At 46.0% G+C, this 19,260-nt stretch overlaps 1 protein-coding gene across 1 annotated transcript in view; it reads right to left on the bottom strand.

Annotated features, from left to right (window-relative positions):
* NDFIP1 (Nedd4 family interacting protein 1) overlaps positions 1-19,260 on the bottom strand; it is a 48,484-nt gene that overhangs the window by 17,558 nt on the left and 11,666 nt on the right. Inside the window, exons 2-4 of the mRNA XM_075900316.2 lie at positions 10,484-10,571; positions 2,015-2,145; positions 496-583 (exon numbers count right to left, since the gene is read on the bottom strand). Coding sequence (XP_075756431.1) covers positions 496-583; positions 2,015-2,145; positions 10,484-10,571 — 307 coding nt within the window. The remainder of the gene's footprint in view (positions 1-495; positions 584-2,014; positions 2,146-10,483; positions 10,572-19,260) is intronic.

Below are 19,260 nucleotides of genomic sequence, written 5' to 3'. Positions count from 1 at the left end.
GCCAGGCTCATTTTCAGCAGAGTGCCACAGCCTGGCAAGCAGGAGTTCGTGGCCTGCCACCAGTCCACAGACCAGTGGTTTGAAACTTCTGGTTTACATTAGGTGAGAGATATAAGGCAAGAGCTGGTTTAGTGAATGAAGAGGTACATCTCCACATTCTAGTCACTGCCTTGTGGAGCTGAGCAGCTCTTCACACTATGTTATTGATGAGGTTTATAGGAAGCAACAGAAACCAATATTGGGGGATGCCCTTTGATAAACAAAGAGAAGAAAAAGAAGGGGATGGGGTCTGTTCTACAGTGATATGGAGAGTTTGACACCTGTCTCACCGGTAGATCATAAGGCAAATCTTTCTAGAGAAGGAAGAGAAATTATTCCCATCTCAGAATTTAATACTGACAACTACTTTATAAGCTATATATCATGCTCATGAAAAGGTTAATTTATTCTTTTCTTGGCTGAGAAAAAAAACTCAAGGTTCTATTCTGTACTTACTGAAGAAAGTTAGCATGAAGATGCCATCATTTCCTATCCTCAGCTGGTCAGTATCATCAAAATCATCCCGTGACACAAAGTCATCCTCCTAAAATTGAAGTGAGAAAGGAGAACGGAGAAAGGTCAGGTTTAATGCAATCAAAGTCATACAGAAAGCCTGAGGCTATGAGCTTACACAGGATTTTATAGGAAAGGGCTATCAATATTCAGAGATTTCAAAGCCCACTTTGAAAAGGTACGAAATATTTTTACATTCAAGAAAAAGTTCCTTAAGGACAAAAACAATAAGTATTTCATGTCCTAAGGACAACAAGAGTGAGTATTTCATGTCCTAAGTTATCTTTAGCAATTGTTCAGCTAGAAAGCTTTCTATCTGAACAATTGCTAAAGATAACTTAAGACATGAAATCCTGACTTGTGAGCCGAGATTTCCTCTTTTACACCTCATTATCAGTCATAGCATAAGGATACTTCCAATACCTACCATACAATTTACCTTCCTGTCTTTCTCTAACATTTTCCCTCACTGGGGCCAAGTCTATCCTACAGAGGTTTTCCAGTATACCTCCGCTGGGTCCATGGAACACATTTGCTCTTCCAAAAAAATGTTCGGAAAAGCAGAAGCGCTCTTTCGAAAGCCCTGTAAACCTCGTTTCACAAGGAAGAAGGGCTCTTCTGAAAGAGAAGGTTTTTTTTCGAAATTTGGCCCAGTGTAGAAGGGACAAATTTAAGAAAAGCCTCTCTAAAAAAAAAAAAAAAATAAAAACCAGAAAATGGAAGTGTAGGCTAGACATAGCCTGGGACAACATTGCAACATTGTATGCTGTCTCAGTGGGACTCAGGCTCTTATCAGAGAAGGGCTACCAGCATTAGCTACTACCAAATGGTAGCTGCAGTCAAAAAGTATGAAGGAGGAGGGCAGACAGCAATGGAGGACGAGAAAAAAAAATAGCCTGACAGAGAATAATAAATATTCAGAGACCAGAAAAGCCAGTTAAAAAAGCAGTAACTGTGAAAAAAGCCAAGTTACCTAACAACATAGGAAAGAAATCAAATTAAGGACAAATCTTGAAAAGTAGGCTGTCATATTTTGATCGCTGGGTAGGATATGGTTTGACGAAGATATGAAATGAGTCCTGACCTCTGAAGTTTTGCCAACTTCAATTTCATAACAATGAAAGTGTCTAAACTACAGGAACACATTCAAAAAATGGTTGCTTTGAGATCTTCTGATGGAAGGTGCTTTGTAAGTACAAATTAGTAAGTCATAAGATAAATAGTAAGGATACACTTAGTCTATATCAGTGTGTCAAATTAATCGGTACTACATGCACTAGTGTTACATCATGCCAGTTGACCAAACAAAAAGTTTTCCCAACAAACTGGTAGTAAACTGAGAAAAAAAACAAGGAGAAAAAAATAAACCAAGATTTTGATTAACAAAGTATTCAGCTTAATTCAGATGTACACATTCTAAAAAAGGACCTTTAGGGACACTGAGCACACAAAATGAACTTACTCTTCCAGGAACCAAGGGAATAGTAGCTTCAGCCTTACTTCTCTCCGCTTCATCGTAACTAGGCAGTGTTGTGGCCACGTTATAAGAAGGGGGCTTGGGAAACCCTGACTCATCCTTGTAGTCAAAATATGCTGCAGAGAGAGAGTTTAAATGAATTATAGGATGTAAAATGCCTCTGACTCCAGGTATAAATAGCTCTATAACCAGCAAAGAAAACAAAGTATGAACAAGATCATGATTTTAAAATTACCATGTATATTTTGGTGAAAGACTAATATAAACCCATGTGTATTTAACTGCTATTATGCCATAATATAGAAAACATTAAAGCACATTTGACACCTAAAGTAGGATACTAACATATTTTTGGAAGGGGAATCAAATACACCTTAAATAAATTAGTATGGGTACATCTACACTAGTCCCCTAGATCAATCTAGGGAGGCTAAGGAGGGCGACCGAAATTACAAATCAAGCCTGGGATTTAAATATCCCGCGCTTGATTTGCATGTTCCCGGCTGGTCGCCATTTTAGAAATCGACTAGCCCGAAGTAACTGCCTGTGTCTACACGCGGCAGTGAAACAGGATTCCGATTTAAAGCCCCTAAATCGAATTAGCTGGTATTCCTCCTGCAATGAGGTTTGCCAGCTAATTCGATTTAGGGGCTTTAAATCGGAATCCTGTTTCACTACCGTGTGTAGACGCAGGCAGTTACTTCGGGCTAGTCAATTCCTAAAATGGCGACCGGCCGGGAACATGCAAATCAAGTGCGGGGTATTTAAATCCCGGGCTTGATTTGCAATTTTGGTCGCCCTCATTAGCCTCCCTGGATCGATCTTGACCTAGACAAGGAAAAGCATGGAATGCTGAAACCTTATTAGAAACATATTCACATTAGGATACAGGATGCGTCTACAGAGCAGGGCTTAACTTGAAATACTCTACGCAAATTGAGCTACGTCAACTGCGTTGCTTATTTTGAAATAGGGAGAAGCTACACAGCATTTATTCAAAACAGAGCACTCTTCCTCTGACTTCCCTTACTCCTCGTACAGTAAAACTCCAATAGTCCGGCCTCCAATAGTCCGGCACTCCTGATAGTCCGGCATCAAAATGGCAAGAGCCTAGTGAGTGAGCTTCAGCAAAAAATGAGTCACAAGGTAACAGCGGCAGCAGCTGAACTGAGCAAAAAGGGTAAAAAAGGCTTAAAAAACCTAAAACATTACAGTATACTGTATACAGTATGTACAATAAAAAGAGTTAAATACACTTTATATACATTATATAATGTATACAGTAGATATATATATATATATATATATATATATATATATATATATATATATATATATATATATAAACCATCTTATAGTACCTCCTGATAGTCCGGCATATCTGATAATCCGGCACCACCTAGGTCCCATATGAAATTTGGACACCAAATGAAATTAATGGGGAGCAGGTTTAAAATTAATAAAAGAAAGTTCTTCTTCACACAGCATGTAGTCAAGCTGTGGAACTCCTTGCCAGAGGAGGCTGTGAAGGCTAGGACTATAATAGAGTTTAAAGAGAAGCTAGATAATTTCATGGAGGTTAAGTCCATAAAAGGCTATTAGCCAGGGGATAAAATGGTGTCCTTGGCCTCTGTATGTCAGAGGCTGGATCGGGATGGTAGGAGACAAATCGCTTGATAATTGTCTTCGGTCCACCCTCTCTGGGGCACCTGGTGCTGGCCACTGTCGGCAGACAGGATACTGGGCTAGATGGACCTTTGGTCTGACCCAGTACGGCCGTTCTTATGTTCTGGATTATCGGAAGTCTACTGTACCATGAGAGTTACAGGAGTCGGAATAAGAAGTCCTCCAGCTTGACAGTATTTCAACATTATTTTGAAATAACTGCCTGCTGTGTAGACGCGGACTAAGTTATTTCGAAATAACATTGCTGTGTAGACGTACCTGATTCTTGAGCTTTTTAAGGACTGAAACATAGGAGCTCCATAGCAGATAGTAATTATGAACAAAACCCTGCAAAGTAGGTACACAAAGGCACCCTCCCAGTCTAGAGCCACAGACACAGGAATACATGCTGAGCCTCCTCTGACTTCAGTAAGAGACAGAGAAATGGTTGTATTTTCAAATTTCAAATGGTTTTGATGAGTCAAAGAAGAATCTCCAGAGGGCCTTTAGCTAAAGGTGGCCAGTCTGTCTGAAAAAGACCCCACTTTCCTTTCAAGTGAAAAATAAGCGGGAAGAGTGGGACTAAGTCAAACATACTGGTTCTGAATGCCTGTCTTTCTGACCTGTTGATGAATTAGAACAGGCAGGGGAAGATTTATCAGTAAAGCCCTGAGGGCAGCATATTTTTACAGATTTCTTATGTAGATTTAAAAAAAAAAAAAGATTTCTAGGGTTGTGTGTGTGTACTTTACACAGCTATGTTCTTGGTTACACAGAGAACCACAAGATAAAACTATGCTGTGCCTTTTGAATGTGGTGACATGGCACAATCAACATGGACACCCCAGACCATGTGTGTGAGAGATCCGAAAAGGGCAAGGCTCACTTATAGCCCACATTAAGTAGCAAGACAGGATTGAATTCTAAACCCTCTACTCCAGGAGGCAAAGGTCTTCAGAGGTATTTAGGCTTCTCACTGCCAGTGATTTTCATGGAAGTTAAGAGCCTGATACCTTTTCAGGATCTGGGCCAGAGAAACGGCTCTTAGCCAGTTTGCAAAATCAGTGACCCTGGATGTTCCTCTCTTCAAAGTAACAGTTTCTGTACAAAAAGGCAAACTGAAGAGCACCCTTTTTATGCCAGACTTCTACAGGTTGTAAAATGGCAGGCCTCTGATAGCTAAATTTTTTGGATTAGACAATCAAGGTAAGTCTAATACAGAGCTTTTATCCCCAAAAAATGCAACATTTGAAATGGATTGTGATAAGACCGTACAACAAATTTCACTACAACAATATCTAAGTTTTTAGAATTACTCTGTCTGACATTTTAGTTTCCACAAAGACCTCTGTTACCATATTTGTTCAGGGCAGTGTGGAGTTGACCTCCACAGCATCCAGATAGCCTCCCTTAACTGAGCTATTTTTAAATGGCTATTTACTCCTTTGAACAGTATAAACTGGGACAGGGATGGGAAGTTACCACAAGGATAGGACTAGGGATGTTAGTAATAGAATAGTATAATAGAATAGTCAACTAACCACATGAATTCTTAGTGGTTAGTCGACTATTTTATAGTCCCCGGGGTGAGGCTGGCAGCTAGTGCACTCCTGGCCCCACTCCAAGGGAGTCACCCATCACTCTGCACTGCTGCCTCTGATAGAGGCAGCAGTGCGTAGTGCTGGGCAGAAGCCGGCTCATGAGGGGAGCCAGTTTAAAAACCAACTCCTCATGCAGACTGCCTGCCTCATACTGAGGCAGCAGACCCTGTCGGGGGGGGGGGGGTCCAAGACCCTCGCAGACAGAAGCTTCGGGGGAGGGGGGGAGATGGGAGGCTTGCTGAGGACAGAGACTACTCCCTGGGATGCAGAGCTGCCTCTGTCCGTGAAGAGCTCGGGTCCCACACCAACAGGGGTTACTGCTGCAAAGCAACCTCTGCCCGCAGCAAGCCAGGTCCCGTCACGGGCAGAAGCTGCTTTGCTGCAATCTCCCCTGCTCTCCACACTACTGCTTCTGATAGAGGCAGCAGTGCATAGCGGGGGGAGGGGGGGCAAGCAGCACTGCGGAGCCGGTATTGGGTGGAAACCGACTTTTAAGATGGCTTCCCACAGCACCGGCTCCCGCTCCCCCACATTTGCTGCCTCTGATACAGAGCCACCGGGGGGGGGGGGAGGGCGGGGGGAAGATGTGAGCAGTTGACTAGATTAACTGATAAACTTAGGCTTATTCATTAATTGTCTAGTACAGTAGTGCTCAACATTTTTGTAGAAAAGAAAAAGAAAAAAGGAAAAAGAAAAGAACCTGGGAACATTTTGTTGCGGCCCATTTAAAGCGCCAGTCTGCTCCCCTGCCACTCCCCCCACCCCTGCCTCGTGTACATCAGGCACCGAGCCAGGAAAGGAAAATACCAGCTGGCCCAGATCAAAGTGCTGTGACCCCCGCCCCCCCCAGGAACACAGCCACGACAGCCAAGGGGGTCACGACCCACGGGTTGCGCACCACTGATCTAGTTGACTACTCATTAACATTCCTAGATGGGACTATCATTTCTTTCCAGTACAGTCTACTCCTTTTTTTCCCCTCCTCTTGGTTTCCATATGCTGCTTTTATGCATCTGATGTGCCTGATTCTCAAATGTGACTGACTTTTTATTAATAAAATATGGGTGGAGGAAATCCAGATCTAAAGTATGACCAGCATTAATGTGACAGTTCCTTGGAAAAGTATTGGCTTTCAATTCCACTGTGATCATGCAGAAAAGATTGTTCCTCGTGGGCACTCTTCTTAGTAGGTTTAACCACTTTCTGTTCCCCTTTTTACCAAGAGATCATGGCCATGATCATAATCATCTCTATAATGACAATGGCACAGTGAATGCCACTCCAAACCTTCACATAGTACAGAATACAGGCAGTCCCCGAGTTACGCGGATCCGACTTACGTCGGATCCGCAGTTACGAACGGGGACGTTCCTCTCCCTGGTCTCCAGCAGACCAGGGAGAGGAAGCAAAGCGGCGGAACACGTGGGCAGCGGACAGGGATGTCCGCTGCCCACGCGCTCCGAGGCTTGGCTCTGCTTTGCCCCCCCCACCCCTGCAGACCAGGAGGATGGGGGGGGGGGGGGGGCAAAGCAGAGCCAAGCCGCGAAGCGTGCGATCAGCTGACAGCCCGGACGCGTCTGGGCTGTCAGCTGGCCGGGCGCTCCGCGGCTTGGCTCTGCCTTGCCTCCCCCCCTCCCCCTGGTCTGCAGACCAGGGGGACGGACGGAGGGGACGGGGGGGGGGGGGGCAAAGCAGAGCCAAGCCGCGGAGCGCCCGGCCAGCTGACAGCCCAGACGCGTCTGGGCTGTCAGCTGGCAGCGTGCTCCGCGGCTTGGCTCTGCTTTGCCCCCCCCCCTCCCCCTGGTCTGCAGAGGGGGGGGGGGCGGGCAAAGCAGAGCCAAGCAGAGCCAAGCCGCGGAGCGCGCGATCAGCTGACAGCCCGGATGCTTCTGGGCTGTCAGCTGGCCGGGCGCTCCGCGGCTTGGCTCTGCTTTGCCCCCCCCCCCCCGTGCCGCCCCCCGTCCCCCTGGTCTGCAGACCAGGGGGAGGGGGGGGGGAGGCAAGGCAGAGCCAAGCCGCGGAGCGCCCGGCCAGCTGACAGCCCAGAAGCGTCCGGGCTGTCAGCTGATCGCACGCTCCGCGGCTTGGCTCTGCTTTGCCCCCCCCCCATCCTCCTGGTCTGCAGGGGGGGGGGGGGGGCAAAGCAGAGCAAAGCCGCGGAGCACACGGGCAGCGGACAGCCCAGACGCGTCTGGGCTGTCCGCTGCCCGTGTGTTCCGCGGCTTTGCTCCCCGTCCCTCTGGTCTGCAGACCAGGGGGACGGGGAGCAAAGCAGAGCAAAGCCACGGAGCCCGAGGGCAGCAGGACAGCCACGGCGCGTCTGGGCTGTCCCGCTGCCCCCGTGCTCCATGGCTTTGCTCCGGACACCTGTGGTATGGCAGCTGGGGCGCTGCCAGTTGGTCCCGTAGCGCCGCTGTGGGCGCTACTGGACCAACCGGGCAGCACCCCAGCTGTTCTGCCCCAGGCGTCCTGATTCAGCCACTGCTGGTCAGATTCAGCAGCGGCAGAATCAGGACGCCTGGGACAGAGCAGCTTGGGTGCTGCTGGGTTGGTCCAGTAGCGCCGAGGAGCGGCGGTGCTACTGGACCAACCCAGCAGCACCCCAGCTGCTCTGCCCCAGGCGTCCCCAAGTCAGCCGCTGCTGAAACTGACCAGTGGCTGACTACAGGAAGCCCCTGCCCTGGGCTTCCTGGAATCAGCTGCTGATCAGTTTCAGCAGCAGCTGACTTGGGGATGCCTGGGGTTCTTAAGTTGAATCTGTATGTAAGTCAGAACTGGCGTCCAGATTCAGCCGCTGTTGAAACTGATCAGTTTCAGCAGCGGCTGAATCTGGATGCCAGTTCCGACTTACATACAGATTCAACTTAAGAACAAACCTACAGTCCCTATCTTGTACGTAACCCGGGGACTGCCTGTATGTAGTTTTGGTGTATGCATATTACATCTGTGCTGCATCCACATCCATTTCCAGGTACCAATTCAAGGTGCGGATTATAATCTAGAAAATTATAAATCAAAGAATCACAGAATTGGAAGGGAATTTGAACGGTCATCTAATCCAGTTACCTGCGCTCATTGCAGGTCTAAGTATTATCTAACTGACTGGTGTTTGCGGAATCTCCATCATTGGAGATTTTTAAGAGCAGGATAAAACCTCGCTATGCAATTTATTCCAATGTTTAACCATCCCGACAGGAACATTTTTTTCTAATGTCCTAGCTAAACTGCCTCTGATGTGGCATTCTATACACTTTATGAAAATATGCTTATGATATGAATAGGATGTAACTAAGGGTATGTCTACACTACTCCCCTAGTTCGAACTAGGGGGGGTAATGTAGTCATACGGAGTTGCAAATGAAGCCCAGGATTTGAATTTCCCGGGCTTCATTTGCATAAAGCCGGCCAGCGCCATTTTTAAATGCCGGCTAGTTTGGACTGCGTGCCACGCGGCTACACGCAGCACGAACTAGCTAGTTTGGATTAGGCTTCCTCGAGGCGTACAGCTAGTTCGGATTAGGAAGTCTAATCCGAACTAGCTAGTTCGTACCGCGTGTAGCCGCGCGGCACGCAATCCGAACTAGCTGGCATTTAAAAATGGTGCCGGCCAGCTTTATGCAAATGAAGCCTGGGAAATTCAAATCCCGGGCTTCATTTGCAACTCCGTATGACTACATTACCCCCCCCCCAGTTCGAACTAGGGGGGTAGTGTAGACATCCCCTAAGAGGTTTTATGCAAGATGGCTCATGTAAGAGATCATTCGAAAGTTTGCGATTTACTGAATAGGATTTCTCTCATTCGTATGCATGTTTAATTTTTGTATTTGAAGTTAAGAATATTGACCTGTGCATCTGTATTTCATATTTGCAGTTTTGGGTTAGTCCCACTGCTGACACTTCAGGGACTACAATGAAAAAGCCAGACAGAGATGATGGCCCATGAGCCAGAACAATGGACTGTATCAGCAGCTGGTTGTGGCCTGGCTTGTGTACTTCGTTGGAGAAAGCTTGAGAGCTAGGTAAAAATGGTGCTCAGCTGACAGAGAAGGCAGGCTCAGTGGTATCTCAGCACCTCAGTTGTTTTCAAAGGGTTCCAAGCCATCACACAGCCCTTGAGGAAATTTAAATCCACTGCTTCTTATCCTATGCTCAGAGGTTATGGGGAATAATTTTTCTCCCTCCTTATTATAACCTTTTATGTACTGAAATTGTTATGTCCCCTCAGTCCTCTTGGTTTGGGATTTGGATACCTTAGAGAATGCCTTTATACCTATACCCAGGTATGACACCAGACATCAACTGGCTTTGACCAAGTCCTAGATGTGAACTCAAGAACTGGAGAAAACGGAATTCTCAGAGGCAAATCTCTGGCTGTGGAAATTACTCCCTGGAGCAAGCACCAAAAGCTTGAATTTGTTAGAACAGAAATGCAAGGCTCATGTTTTGGAACAACGTTTTATCAAGTGGCTCTGAACAAAGGCATTTCTTCTTACTTTTGTGATATCTTCATTTTAAACTGATGTTTGTTTTATCTGTTGTGAGTTCTGATGCCACAGAACACATGCAGGATAAGCTACTGAAGAAAATAAGCGTAGCCCCTTATGTCTATTTCTACTGGATTTCTGCTCTAATTAGCAGAGAGTAAGAAAACTGTCATGTTACATCTGAGTCGAGCTCTCTTTCAAGCTTTCAGTTCCAGCCACTTTCTTTTCTATACTTGCAGATGGTGGGTATTTAAAATATTGTAATACATTCAAACATTATTAAACTACAGTATCATAAAAGCATTTGTATATACAGGAAAAAATTCAGTATCATGACCAAGAAAGAAGCCCTGAAAAAGGACAGTAAAAGACATCAATAAAGATACCTTGCTGGAAAAAGTAAAAGACTAGACCATTAGAGACAGACCACAAATTTTCACTGCACTACCACTTTCACCTTCTTCTGTATGCTAAAAGCTGTGTAACTTGAGCACCATTTTATGGAGAGGACATCAGGTGATTGCCACCAAAGCATATTTTCTTTCAAGCCACAAATAACCATGATCTCTTTGGATCAGGTCCCATCTTTCCCAGTCTTAACAGAGGCTGCAATGCCAGACAGCAGGGCACATATTATAGTAAAAGAAACAATTAAGAAAACCAAGAGAAAACAATAACATGTATTTCCTTGCTGATCAGTTTACCTGCATTTTCCCCAGAAATGCTACTGTAAGGTGGAGGGGCATCATTCACAGTGTGTTCAGTCTCTCCAGGCTCCTCCTCATTCTGCAACTGAACAGAATTATTTACATTTTAATAGGGCTGAAGAACACAGACAAATAAAATGGATTCCCTCATAACTCTGAGATTTACAGTCATGGTGTCCTGGTCAAAATCCAATGGGGTTAGTTATATTTTGTCTATCCAAATTACCCCTGCAGTTTCAGGTACATACCGTCTCTTCTTGTTTTAAGCTGTTGAACAGCAATGCAGTCCACTGTCAAACACTCGTCACATGTCACTCCAAGAGGTAGCTCAAGTAGCCTATTTATAGATGTTAATCAATTGCCAGTTGTGATAAGTCTGTAAGTTAATTCATATTTCTACATTTAAGGTTGCAGACTGCTAGAGCAACCATGTGTATTTACTGTAGAGATATAAAATCCTGTTTAATCAGTTAACCAGTGAACCGTTGTTTAACTGGTTAATCACTTAAAGTGGGTGGTCGTGGCTGGCATGTCCATCACGGGAGGGGGCTGCTCCAGCCAGACCAGACCCACCATGGATGGGGGCTGCTTTGGCAGCTCCAGCCAAGTTGCAGCACCCCTACCCAAGGCGCAATGGGTTGGACCCGCTGCCAGCGGAAGCTGCTCTGGCTTGGCTAGAGCACCCCCTCCCACAAAGCACTGCTCCAGCTGGGCCAGGCTCACCGCATACAGAGGCTGCTCTGGCCAGGCTGCAGCACCCCCTGTTCATGGTGGACCGCACCACACTGAAGCAGCCTTCTGCCTGTGCCGGGTGGGAGGAGTTGCTCCAGGCCCCATTGGTTAACTGTACCTAGTAAGCATCACCTAGTAACCATTACTTCCCTAATTTATTGTTGTAACTTTCCACCTCAAAATCTATTGGATCATACTAATTGTGAGAAGACCAAACTGTACTTGTTTTCTTTTAAAAGAAGAGGAAATGGTAGGAGACAGTCAAAATCTACATTACCATCTGTGGCTTTGCTAAGAAAACTTGAGCTCAGCTGAGTTATGCAAAATAAACTGTTTATCAGTCAGGTCTTGTCTACACTGGCACACTATGTCACCTAAAATTGCCTTTTGATGTCAAAACTGAGATTGTATACACTGCAATGCAACTTTTTTCAGGAAAAATATCCGGTTTGGCGACAAAAAAAATTCCACCCGCATGAGAGACGTTTGTCTTTTCCCCTCCTTTTATTGTTGACGAAGAGCCAATGTGGACTCTGCTCTTTGTTTTGTCAAAAGAACTAGCTTTGTAGTATTTTACAATGCCTGCCCTGATGGTTGTGCTCAGTATTTTGTGATCTCTGCTGCTCTACAGGCATGCATCTATCCCCTTTCAAAGCTCCGGGAAGTATTTGACAACTGAGTGAGCTACTCCATTTGGAAATTAAAGAACAAATCATTGGAGTGCTCGCAGCAGGCAGACTGCTGCTGCAGGGGGAGTGCTGAAGAGATGGCTGTGCTGCTTTGACATTCCTTAGCACGAAGAGTTCACAGAGCTACGAGAGAATCCCAAGAAGAGTAGGGATCAGCTATGCCTTCCCACAGCACTGCAACTGTGGGATGCTTACCCACATTGTTTTGCTCTGTCGACAGGATGCTAGCAATGTGGCCCTGAAATGTCAAAAATGGGAGACAAAAATTGGTTTGACAGTTTCACTTTTTATATGTTGACACGGGATGTGACCGTGTATCCAGGTACACAGTTACACGCAGCTCCCCATTGCCCCCCCACTGCGCTGCTGCCTCTGATACAGTGGAAGTAGGGGGCAGGCCAGAGCGGATACATTCGGGGAGCTGGCTAAAAGCCAGCTCCCAGTAAGCACTGGTTCCCACCTCTCCTCCCCCGATGTAAACTTTCAGCGGTTACATTTTTACAAAAATAAACTAATTTTAACACATCCCTAATGTCGACAGTACTTCTGTCGTTAAATCTTCCCAGAGTAGACATAGCCTCAGCCCAGTGGATAAGGAAGAAACAGTGGTGAGATTTGTAAGTGTGCATTCTGTTTTGGATTAATATATACACATGCAGTATAAACAGGCATACAGCTTTTCATATATACTGTATGTGGCTTGTATTTTGTAGCATTTGCAAACATTATTTGGCTATAAAAGCTGACAATACTGGGTTAGGCATGTCCAAAGCAGAATACATTAGCTATCACCTACGTACTTTATTCTTTCTATTGCACATCACTGGATCAACAAAACACTCTCATTTGCATAGCAAATAGATTTCTTGGGACTGAACCACTTTCCAACATCTGGAGAGATAGATCAGTATGATTTTTCAAATCTAAGTGACAGTAGCACTACAAAAGGAAGTTCCTTTCTTAATATCTTCCTTGACTACCCTTCATTCATAATAATGTGAATATCTTTGAAGACATCAGAGACATTTTTCTTCCTTTTCTCTACTGAGACAGTCATGATCTCTTTTCACTATAGTCTCTAAATGCCTACCAAGTATTTAAAAACAAAATTCGCTCTCTTCTTCCTCAACCTGCAGAAGTAGCCGCTCTACTACTTTTAGGGTTGGGTTTCTACTTTATTTGTATGCAGGGGAAGTCCAAACTGAGGAAGTTCAGGTCACTCCTTTAAATGAAGAGTAATAGAGATGCAGCCGTGTTAGTCTGGTCTAGCTGAAACAAAAGGCAGGACTATGCAGCACTTTAAAGACTAACAAGATGGTTTATTAGGTGATGAGCTTTTGTGGGCCCACAAAGCTCATCACCTAATAAACCATCTTGTTAGTCTTTAAGGTGCTGCATAGTCCTGCCTTTTGTTCCTTTAAATGAAGGTCTTTTTTTACATGAGTTCGGTCTGTCTCTTGTGATCAGTATGCATTTTTTGTTGTACACACAATAAACAGCTGAAGGGCAAGCTGCATCCATTCTGCTTCTGAAAATCAACTCCAAAAACTTTAAGGACCACATATTCAAGTACTGTAAAACCTGTGTTATCCAGCATGCTCGGCGATTAGGGCATTTTGATTATCTAAAAATTCTGGTTATCGGAGGGTCCCATCAACCTAGGAAAAACCAATTGACAATAATAATAAACTCAAGTTTTTAATATTGGTAGTTTTGTAGTGTGAGGCAGTAGGTCTCACATTTCTATTTTGAGTTAAAGATTATTAGTATTTCTTAAATAAAAAATTAAGCCAATCATGGTAAACCAAGCCAGGCCTGGGCACCTGAATATGTGACATTATTGTGACTGGGGGCAATGCCGGTTAAAGTTTTCCGGTTAACAGAGAGCCGGATAACAAAGGTTTCACTGTATATTTGAATCTCCGTACTCCAGGGCTGTGTCTAGACTGCATCCCTTTTCCATAAAAGGGATGCAAATTAGACACATCGCAATTGCAAATGAAGCGGGGATGTAAATCCCCCCTACTTCATTTGCATAAACATGGCTGCCGCTTTTTTCCGGCTCGGAGCTTTGCCGGAAAAAAGCGCCAGTCTAGACGGGGATCTTTCGGAAAATAAAGCCTTTTCCGAAAGATCCCTTATTCCTCTTAAAAAAGGGAATAAGGGATCTTTCAGAAAAGGCTTTATTTTCCAAAAGATCCCCGTCTAGACTGGCGCTTTTTTCCGGCAAAGCTCCGAGCTGGAAAAAAGCGGCAGCCATGTTTATGCAAATGAAGCTGGGGGGGATTTAAATCCCCGCTTCATTTGCAATTGCGATGTGTCTTATTTGCATCACTTTTATGGAAAAGGGATGCAGTCCAGACACAGCCCAGGTGTCCCTAGCGTGGGAACACCTGTAGTACAGAAGAGGAAGTGCCTCGGCATGCTGCTGCTCCCCTCTACCCCCAGCTGTGGGAATGGCGGCGTAACATCACACTTCCCCTGAGGTTTTCCCCTCAGCTCCCATAGCTGCAGGGGTGGTGCCTGGGAGCAGCAGCGGGCATGGAGCAACCTGTATCCCTGAGAGTGGGGTGCTAGGTAAGCACTCTATACCCATGCTCCTCATGCCCAGACCTGCAATGCCTCCCTGGCAAAATCTTTAATTTGACATACTTTGTTTCCCCACAGTTGTCGGATTAAATAGGTTCAAGTGTAATGTATGTGTGCAGTTAAGTCGGCAGAAGAGTGTCTCCCATCAACATAGCACTGTGTAGTCACCGTAGAACTCAACCTAACCTTCAGTTACATTATTCACGTACTTGAACTAACATAACTTAGGTCAACTTAAAGTTGTCACATAGACCATAAAAACTCTAGGACCTGATACCAGGTTGAACCACTTCCCTTAAGGGGAGGAATTAGTCAAGGTCCAAAATCTGATCTGTCCGTGAGTCCATTTGTTCAAGAACTCCTTCTAAACAGTAAAAGCTAGGATCACCAAATGTGGAATGCACTTTCCTCTTATCCTACCTTAAAGCAAGGTAAAGGTTTGGTTGTGCCAGAAAATGGAACGTGCCTGAAATGGGATTGTTTTCCATTCCAAAAGAGAGGGATAGTTATACTGCAGAATGATCACAGGGGGGCAGCTGCACCAGAAAGAAGCTCTCCATGTTGCCGGCCACCCGCCCAGGTAAATGGCCCCCCTGCGTTAAGCTCCTCTCTCCCTGGCCCTCAGCTGCAGCACCGGAAAGGGTGGGAAGGAGAGCCCCACTGGCCAGCACAGCCCTGGGACACCCTCCCACCCCCACAAGGTGATGCCAGTGTGGGGTGATGAGCTGTGCAGTTCCGCCCCCTCAAGAAATTGCCAGCTAGGGGGAGTTAGCCACACAGCCCCAACCCCAGCCCCCTACAAGGAACCAAGCCAGGGGGCCAGGCCATAAAGGCTCCCTCCCCAAGAAGCTGCTGCCGGGGGAGAGCGCCATGCACCAAGGAATTGCCAGCTGGGGGGAGGGAGTGGGCCCAGGCCACTCAGCCCCACTCCCCCAGGAAGAGCACCACTGAGGCCAGGACACATAGGTCCACCCCCAGGAGGAGCCACTGGTCGGGACCAGGCAACTCCAGGCACTCCAAGAAGCTGCCATCGTGAAAGCAGCGCTGCTCTTGCCAGTGAGCCCCTCCCATACCTCCCTGCCCTGAACCCACAGGCCTGAGTCCCCTGTCATCAGCCCCTCCATACTTCCTAGCTCCCTGCCCTGACTCCTGCAGCCCCTCTGTCCTGAGCCCTCACAAGGACCCTAGCAATGCTGGGTACATCTTCTAGTATTAAAAATAAAGAACATCTCTCCCACCCCCAACTGTTCCTGGCCCCAAGGGGGAACAATTGAAAATATATTAAGTTTACAAACACTTCTCCAAGAAGAATTTGAACCCACAAACATTCCAACTTCTCATTATTTTTCTGCTATGGGCTGACAGTACACTGCTGGTAAGTAATGCTATTCCTCCACAGGATGTACTAAGGCAAGAAAGTCAGATGAGCGAGGCTAGAGCACAGATACCTTTCCTAACAGCTGCAACTCTATTACCCTCCCACAGCATAAGCAAATTAACACAATAGCAGCAAATGCTACTGTAACAATACAATCTCATATATTTCCAATCATTTTATAATCAGGGACAAGTCACCTAACTGGCACGTGCACTCATAAATATTCAGTTTGCAAGAACACACTTGCAGGGGTGGCCTGTGGATATAGACAACCTTGGCAATTGCATAGGGCACCGCATTTAACACGGCACCCAATGATGATGTCATGCCATTGAGGGCTACAGAGGCAGGGGCACTGATTGTGCATTCCGCCTAGGATGCCAGTTGCCAGCAGCTCTCCTCGAGCTGCTCCTGCACACTGGGTATTTGGAGATATACCGTCTCATAGAACTGGAAGGGACCTAGAAAGGTCATCGAGTCCAGTTCCCTGCCCTCACAGCAGGACCAAGTACCATCCCTGACAGATTTGCCCCAATCCCTAAATGGCCCCCTCAAGGATTGAACTCACAACCCTGGGTTTAGCAGGCCAATGCTCAAAGCACTGAGCTATCCCTCCCCCCCAAAAGACAAATGTGTGTGCGTGCAAATAAGTACTGAGACAGTCTGACACTAATTAATAACACTTCGCTACACTCTTGTAACATAGGTACAAGGTACAAACCCAGTTCAGTAAGGCTTACCACTTTTGCCTGTATAGAACTGTCAGGAGAAGTCTGAATGTTAGTAACATTTTTATGCCAGCAAAAGTCTTAGTGTAGACATCGGCATACTGGCAAAAGAGCACTATATACAGTAGGAGGAGTTTGCCAGCATAGCTATAACTAAACCAGCACATCTTTTCTAGCATAGCATACACGTTAGGTTGCAAGATCTTCAGACAAGGACCATCTTTTTGTTACGAATTTTGATAGCATGTACAACAAGTGCGCCGTGATCCCCACCTGCAGCCATTAAGCACTTCCACAATACTATAACAGCTACTTATATTTTATAGAAAAGGAACTTGTCCCAGAATGAAAAAGCAATTAAATAAATAGAACCCATAGCACTATCAGACTAACTTGATGGGCATGCCCAGCTCATTAAAATACTATTTTATTAGTCCAAGTGTCAGCAGGCAGGACAAGATGAAGCAGGCAAACAGGGAGTTTAGAGAGGGAGTTCTCCAGGTAAAGGAGAAGCAGATACAGGACTCTTGAGGGAAGTGACTGTCTGCAGTGTGTGTTGTGTTTGCGGATTTCTTGCTGTGTGCTGAGCTTATGTTTGTGAGTGAGGCCTTTTTTTTTTTAAAACTTCTCCTTCCCCCTCCCCTTCACAGAGTGTGTGCTGTGACTGGCATGTGGAAACGGTTGGCTTCTAATTAAAGTTTGAATTGTAGAAGCTTCTCCTGATTGACTGAGCCTTGGTAGGGGGAGGGACTTTCAAGCAGTCCAGGGCTTTATAAAGCAGTGAGCAAGCAACCAAGGAGCTTGTGAACAGGTGAGTGCTAACAGGGACTTTAGAGAGGGAGTTGGGAAGGGTGAGAGGTTCTCTTGCCTTTCTTTTAAATCCTTTTTCCAGGACAGCAGGTATGGATGGTGATAGGTCAGCTGTTGTTACCTGCTCAGCGTGTGCCATGTTTGTCTTCCTCCTGGAAGAAAGAATGAATTTCATCTGCACTAAGTGCAAGCTGGTTGCCATTTTGGAAGAAATAATTAGAGGACTGGAGGCCCAAGTGTCAACCCTATGCTCGATCAGAGAGGATGAAGACTTCCTCGATAGAAGGCAGCCTTTAATCCTGCAAGCATAGCAGGTGGAAGAGCCAGAGAGGGCAGTACAGGACAAGGAAGCGAACTGGCAGCATGTAACTTCTAGAAGGGGAAAAAGGCCAGCACAGGAACCCCCAATGCTACAGAGGTAAGTAATCGCTTTCAGGCTCTCTCCACAGACTCTGCGGTGGTGAATGCTTTGGAAGGGACCTCACAAGGAAGAAACCACAAGGGAACACCATCTACTGGAAGGCATCGGCTGCGTAGTCCTATGGATGAGGGTTCCACAACCACCAGCCCTAAAAGATGACGACAAGTGGTGGTGGTCAGGGACTCCCTCCTAAGAGGGACTGAGCCATCCATCTGCTGTCCGGACCTGGAATCTCAAGAGGTGTGCTGTTTATCGGGAGCTCGAATTCAAGATGTGATTGAGAGGCTTACCAAACTGATCAAATCTTTGGATCGCTAACCCTTCCTGTTTCTCCACGTGGGAACTAACGATACGGCCAAGAATGACCTTGAGCGGTTACTGCGGATTATGTAGCGCTGGGAAGAAGGATCAAAGAATTTGGAGCGCAAGTGGTGTTCACGTCCATCCTCCCTGTTGAAGGGAAAGGACTAGGCAGGGATTATCAAATTGAGGAAGTAAATGTGTGGTTGCGCAGGTGGTGTCGGAAAGAGGGTTTTGGTTTCTTCACCATGGGACTCTGTTCCAGGCACAAGGATTGTTAGGAAGAGATGGGATCCGCCTAACAAAGAGAGGAAGGAGCATCTTCGTGGGCACGCTGGCAAACCTAGTGAGGAGGGCTTTAAACTAGCTTCGTTGGGGGACAGTAACCAAAACCCTGAGGGGAGTGAGAAAGTTGGATACCAGGAAGAAATGCAAAGAGGAACGAGCAAGAAAGTAAGACCCCTGATTTGAATGGAGAAGATAACCAGTTGATCGCCCTATCTGAGGTGTTTGTAACTAATGTGAAAAGCCTGGGCAACAAACAGAAAAAATTGGAGGCCTTGGCCCAGTCCAAGAAATATAATTTAATTGGGATAACAGAGACTTGGTGGGATGACTCGCATGACTGAAGCACTGTCATGGAAGGGTATAGACTGTTCAGGAAGAACAGGCAGGTGAGAAAAGGAGGAGAAGTTGCATTGTATGTAAGAGAGCACTATGATTGCTCAGAACTCCAGTATATAGAGGGAGAAAAACCTGTTGAGAGTCTATGGGTTAAGTTTAGAGGTGCAAACAACAGCAATGATGTTGTGGTTGGTGTCTACTACAGGCCACCAAATCAGGTTGATGAGGTAGGTGAGGCTTTCTTCGGACAGCTGAGAGAAGCTTCCAGATTGCAGGCCCTGGTTCTTGTTCGGGACTTCAATCACCCTGACATCTGTTGGGAGAACAATATGGCAGTACATATGCAATCCAGGAAGTTTTTGGAGAATGTTGGGGATAACTTCTTGGTACAAGTGCTGAAGGATCCGACCAGGGGCCGTGCGCAGCTTGACTTTCTGCTCACAAACAGGGAGGAACTAATAGGGAAAGTAGAGGTGGGTGACAACATCGGAAGCAGTGATCAT

This window comes from Pelodiscus sinensis, chromosome 16 (genome assembly GCF_052426305.1).
Source record: "Pelodiscus sinensis isolate ZL-2025 chromosome 16, ASM5242630v1, whole genome shotgun sequence".
NCBI classification, from domain to species: domain Eukaryota; kingdom Metazoa; phylum Chordata; order Testudines; family Trionychidae; genus Pelodiscus; species Pelodiscus sinensis.
The sequence above is the reverse complement of the archived record's forward strand: the minus strand, read 5'-3'. Positions and strand labels throughout refer to the sequence as shown.